Source organism: Barbatula barbatula (assembly GCF_947034865.1).
Source record: "Barbatula barbatula genome assembly, chromosome: 2".
NCBI classification, from domain to species: Eukaryota; Metazoa; Chordata; class Actinopteri; order Cypriniformes; family Nemacheilidae; genus Barbatula; species Barbatula barbatula.
The window spans coordinates 28,431,281-28,437,280 of NC_136767.1; the positions used below are offsets into that span (position 1 = coordinate 28,431,281).

The 6,000-nt window shown below is 41.5% G+C and overlaps 1 protein-coding gene across 6 annotated transcripts in view; it reads right to left on the reverse strand.

Moving 5' to 3' along the window:
• tspoap1 (TSPO associated protein 1) overlaps positions 1-5,796 on the reverse strand; it is a 63,530-nt gene extending 57,734 nt beyond the window's left edge. For all 6 annotated transcript variants that reach the window (XM_079448295.1, XM_079448298.1, XM_079448294.1 and 3 more), the window contains exons 1-3: positions 5,657-5,796; positions 4,725-4,769; positions 3,404-4,521 (exon numbers count right to left, since the gene is read on the reverse strand). In XM_079448295.1, coding sequence (XP_079304421.1) covers positions 3,404-4,390 — 987 coding nt within the window. In that variant the 5' untranslated portion in view covers positions 4,391-4,521; positions 4,725-4,769; positions 5,657-5,796. The remainder of the gene's footprint in view (positions 1-3,403; positions 4,522-4,724; positions 4,770-5,656) is intronic.
• Between the last annotated feature and the right edge of the window lie 204 nt (positions 5,797-6,000).

The window sequence follows — 6,000 nt, forward strand, 5'->3', positions numbered from 1 at the left end:
GGTCCTCCTATCACATTCACGCAGGCACTGGGAGAGAGCCAATCCCGGCTGCAGAGCGGGATGGTTGCCATAGAGATGACGCTGGAACGATGTCTCTCTATTGATCAACTGCGACGCAGCGCCACGCAACGGAACGGAAAGCGACCGTATGAAGGCCACGCGCGCGTTCTCTGTTATAAGACAAAGCAGGAGATGATGACGCGTCTGGAATGTGGAATTGAAGATACAAAAGAGGAAATAAAAACACAGCGCTTTTCGCATACCAAACTCGATTCACACGTTTTGATTCAAACAAAATGGACTGCGTTTAAATTCTTCACACACGTTCCTGCGTGATTCATCAATGCACATTGTTTCACAGAAAACGGCATGAGAATGATGGAAAAAGATGCGTTACCATAGAAACGCGTGGGGATGCTTTGTAGAAGGAACTTGACCTTCAGTCTTCACATCCTGAACATAAGTGTGTGCTTGAGTTTCAGGAGTGCATTTTGTCTTTATTATGTCACCCAAAAGCCACTTCAAATTAAGATAAAATGAAAAAACCATCACCCATCTTTTTCATCGCAAAATAACACAATATGGAAGTCAAGGGGTTGAGAATCCATGTTGATTAAATATTAGACGCATACCCACAAAAACTGACAAACTCTCAGTGGTTTTCAAATGAAATTATCCTGTAATTCTGCCCATCTCTGTGGAGCTGAACTGGCAAAGTCTCTCATGGAAAAATGTGTCTCTAATTGCCTCTCCACTGAGCAAACACACACAGATAGAGTGTAACCCTCCCGTTGAGAATAACTTGAAGTCAATGAACACCCCCCGTGTGTGTGTGTGCGAGACAGCTGTCTTAGGTAAAACACAAGGTCCATTAACATCTCATTAGATGGCAGGTCTTCGCAACAAAGAGACACAATTTCACGGGACGGTTGCCACACTGCTGGCTGCTTCATTAATTATGACAAGTTTATATTCAGTGGGGTTTAATGTACTGATGTCTGCTCTGATGCTTTATTCAATAATACAATATAAAAACAATGAAGGCATTTTTTTATTAGGATTGCACCAGACAGCTGTACAGACAAACAGAAGACTTTTCTGTTCTTTCAAATGAACATAACTGAGATCATGCTCACTTTTTTATGCCAAAGCAGCAGCGTCTAACGCGAACATCTGCTTGACTTTCATTTGAAAAACATGGCGATTGTAACTTCTAAACAATTTCTAAAAGGAAACGGTTCTAAAGGTACTGGCTAAAGGTCATTTTGTAATATACATAACACACAACTTCAGATGAAATATTTTCTTTTTTTCTACACTTTACCAACGTGTGTCAGACGCTAAATGAACTCAACTTATAAAACACACACTCAAAAGGTCACACAAAAATGATAACATACAAGCAACCACCCAAACAAACACACACAATAACCCCTACAATCACAAATATACACAACTTATTCTTTTTGCACTTATTCTTTGTTTACAACACTCATAACACACACGTGCATGCATGCACACACGTGCGCACACACACAGGCACGCACACACGCCCGTACACACACACACACACACACACCACACTTAACAGAACGCTAATAAAACACAATTTCCTGAAATCAAAAATACATTGTAATATTTTTTTACATTAAAGCATTTCGCATAAGTTTCAGAGCATTGGAAATCGAAATCCAGGTCAAACTGGAATCCTGTAAAATGAAACATGTGAACTAACAAGCGTTTGATAAAAGAGCAGAAAGACTTTCTTGTTTCTTTCCACTGGTCTTTTATTCCAGATGAACTGTGGAGTATTCGTTTGATGTTTTGAGCAGCACACAAACGTCCAATGACTTCACAACAGCCACAAAACCAGCACTGCATTTATGAGTCTGTTAGAAAGATTCAATCACAGAAAGAAACCAAAACCAGAGACATTACAGCCAGAGAGACAAATTCAAAACCACAGGTTTAATCCAACCTACAGCGATACTTTTCACAGATACCGTAAAAACACAACAGAATGATAAACTACACAACCGTTGCACGCGGCTTTATTATTTTATTACAATTTTAATTTTTGGGTGAACTTTACTTTTTAACACAATCTGGCACAGGCACAACACTACAAATCCTCAAAATGGATTTTTACACAACCGCTCTGCACAACCAGACATACCATTCATCATCTCAATCCTCAGCAAGGCACAAAACCACATGAATGATCCCTGAGATATTTGTAAAAGACGTGTGACGGCGACTGATGTTTGATCTGATCTCGAACTAATATTAATAATTCAGAATGTAACCCCGAAAGAGAAGGGAGGGGGGGTGACCCAGTTATGCGACACACAGAACCCTGACTCCTCCATTACAACACACACACAGTTCTATACTACACAACACGCAACATTTAGAAGTGCACAATTTAATGATAACATCAAGAGCAGCCATCAGAGACATTAGTGAGCGAGATGATCTAATCTCCTCTAATGTGATCCAACTGCGCCGTTTCTTCTCCAGTCGCTCTGATAGATGCGTGTTCAATTAAACGTCTACATTAACCTCAAACTCATTTAACCAGTCAATCTCTCTCTCTCTCTCTCTCTCTCTCTCACACACACAAACCATGAATTAGTAAACTGGCACGTTTCGTTTATTCTCCTCTCATCTAAGACACAGACTGAATTCAGCTTCATGGAAAAGCGTTGTTTAAAGTTTTGGATCGAACCTTATTCCCCTTTTTTGACCTCATTGTTCATGTAGATATCTGAGACACACACTCCGAAGGCATTAGAGTCACATACACTTATGAATGTCATGAGTGAATAACTGATGACAATTTTTGGGTTAACCATCCCTAAAATATTATTTACATAAGTATTACAAGATCTAAAGGCTCGCTTATGGAATATTTATGTTTTACATCAACACATTATCAGGCCAACATCCAAAAGTTGAACTACGCTGTCTTTCCCTTTCTGAAGCACTTAAACATCCTTTCTATGAAAACAGGTTTGAATTTCATGGTTTAATTTGAATTTTAACGCTGTGGCAGTAACCAGAAATTGAGGGGGTTCATTCTGCGTGAATTATTCAAAAGCCCCGTGGACCACACCGTCAGCACAAAGAGACCAGAAATGAGAAGGCCTGTGTTTCTGCCTCATTCCCTCTCTCTACTTATCCCATATCTGGTCTCCTTAGCCCCACAGCTTCACCCAACATATAACTTCAAATACATTTATTTATTTTAATAAAAATAATATGCGCTGGTAAACACAAGGTGTACCTCATGCACCCCCTGCAATTCCCTCCTGAACCAACAGGGGTTCGCAAATGTTCAAACATTTGTTTATTTTTCCACCTTAGCCAAATCTGGTCAAATGCTACAAAATAAAAGTCTTACCATATCCATATTTTCCTCTGAACATCTGGACGGCGAGCTCTTCTGCTTCTCCAGCATGATGAGAGTCTGAAAGTCCTTTTCTTCATCCGATGAAAATGTCGGAGGTTTATCTCCTGAAACATCTGCTTTACATGATTCCTCTTCTTTTGCGGAGGAGCTGAGAGGAGGCGTTTCAGAATCCTTCTTCATAAGCTGAGGAGAATCACTCGGAGGCGTCTGGGACAGGGAGCGAGAACGAAACAGACCAAGCTTTCCATTGCCTGAAGATTCCGGGTGGCCTTGGATGCCGCTCAGCAGGTGCACGCAGCTCTTTGACCTCGGCCTGGTTCGGTTTATAACGCACCCTGTTTGGTCTTCATTATCCTCCCGGACAGGGCGAACGTGGGCTTCGAGCAAGTGGCACAGAAAGTAGCTCTTCTCTATCACCACTTCTTGCTGGAGCCGTTGAAGCATAGCAACCTGTCGTCCATTCGCCTGCGCAATCAGCGTCTTTATCAATTCCTCAAGTTTACAGTACGTCGCCCCATTACCTTTACATCCAGACTCTCCGGCAGACACCTTTGAACTACAGATCCCAGTAATCTCATTCGCCAGTTGACGCTGGAGTTCTTGGGTCTGTTTCTGCTTCTCTTGACCCCGCCAGCGCAACAAACGCCGGACCTCCGCTGCTCGCTCGCGGCCCAACTTTTCCCGTTGCCGCAACAACTCCAGCGCTTTCTGCTGCTCGAGACGGTACGTCAGCTCCCTCAGCGCTCGCTCGCGGTCCTTCCGAGCCTCCTCGCGCTGCTTGCGTAGCTCCAGAGAGAAGCGCCGGTGTGTCTGCTGGTTACGACTGCGCTCCACGCTTAACGCGGCTCGGAGGCGCTCCACATCCCGCAACAGATCGGGACCCGAACCGGGTCGGGACCCGCAGCAGGTGTGTTTGGTCGGGCCCTTCTTGGAGAAGAGAACATTAGCGTTATTATTGTTATCACACTTTTTGTCCATGATGGTGTTAATGGAAGGTGTGACAGAGATGTGAACTCATGGATGACAGGATGCATGCAGCTGGAATGAGGATGAGGAGAGATGCATGCAGGATGCATGTAATGTTACACAGCACAGAGCATGCACGGAAACTGCAAACACATGAAAATCATCATCATCCAAAACTTATTTATGAATTGCAAACTAATACAACATGTATGTGCTATAGTATGAAAACATGCAAAATAATACTCCCACTGCTTAAACCAAAAGTAGCTGCTTATTTTTATCCTCGCTCAGAAGAATGTTTGAAGACCATGAATGAGTGAACATGAGACGAATGCACAGATCTCACCTGTTCTCTCTTCTCAAATGTTTAACAACATCATTCTGCAGGAACCTGTAATGAATGAAAATCTGTGTTAAATGCAAAATAAAGACGAAAAATAAAACTGAGCCCTAAATTTAGAATGATACCTAGTATTAACAGTACAGACAGTCTAAATATAAAGCCTAGCGATAATAATATTACGGTACAATTATCGTACAATAATATATAAAGTATATTAAAAAACAGTGACGGCCCTGTTGTCATGATTAGGTTATACGGTTTAGAATCTATTAGTAAAGATATAGTAGGCTATAACGTGCACACCTATAAAAGCATGTGGGATAAATGATACGGTTTAATACAGTATACAGTTCGGTAAAGTTTTGTATCTTCATCTACCTCGCTGAACAACAATACATTTTTTGTATGTTTAAATTGAATACAAAATGTCTTTATGTAGTGTGTTTTAGGTCTTTTTTCCAAGTAGGAGTTAATGGTTTTGATTGGTTCCCATCCACCAGATAACATCCCACCAATAGAACCAAACACATTACCAGTACAGAGGTCCACAGAAAGCAACCTAGTTTCCATTAAAATCAATACAATTCCCATTATAAACATGAAACCCCTCAGAATTCCATTACATCCATTTAAACAGCGTAAACCCTCTTCATGCGTAAAGCAGATTTTAAACTAAATTTGTTTAGATATAGGAAAAATATATATACACAAATCTATAAATAAACAGGTTAAGTGTCAAGCACGGGACACAATGAGTTAAAGCAACAAGTGTAGATTAAAGAGCCGCCGCGTGCACCCGTTACATTGATACACTGACACACTGACACAATGTATCAAACATCCACGATCATATCAAATCTCGTGGAACCTTTATCCCCTCAATGCGTTTCAAAATATCCACACGCAGACTCTTACGAAGATATAAACACGCTTACCTTCCTCCGTAAGACCATTTATAGATTATCTTATTCCTTTTGTTTATCTGACTGATGGATGAATTTAAGGGGTGATTACTAACGAGAAACCGATCGACGTGATATTTGTCTTTTCTCGATGGTGAAAACGCGCATTAAGCTTCAAAACACCAGTTGCTTCAGACCAAGACACTTAATGTCCGGCTGCTACACGAAAGCGTGTGCGCGCGCACGCGCGCGTGCGTGTGTGAAATGGTGACCACCTGTGGACATTCTGTGATACTGCGTCGTGTTAAATTCATGCATTATCACTCAGAGCTCCGGTCATTTTAGTCACAAGCAGTTTTGATACGTTCCCCAGAACC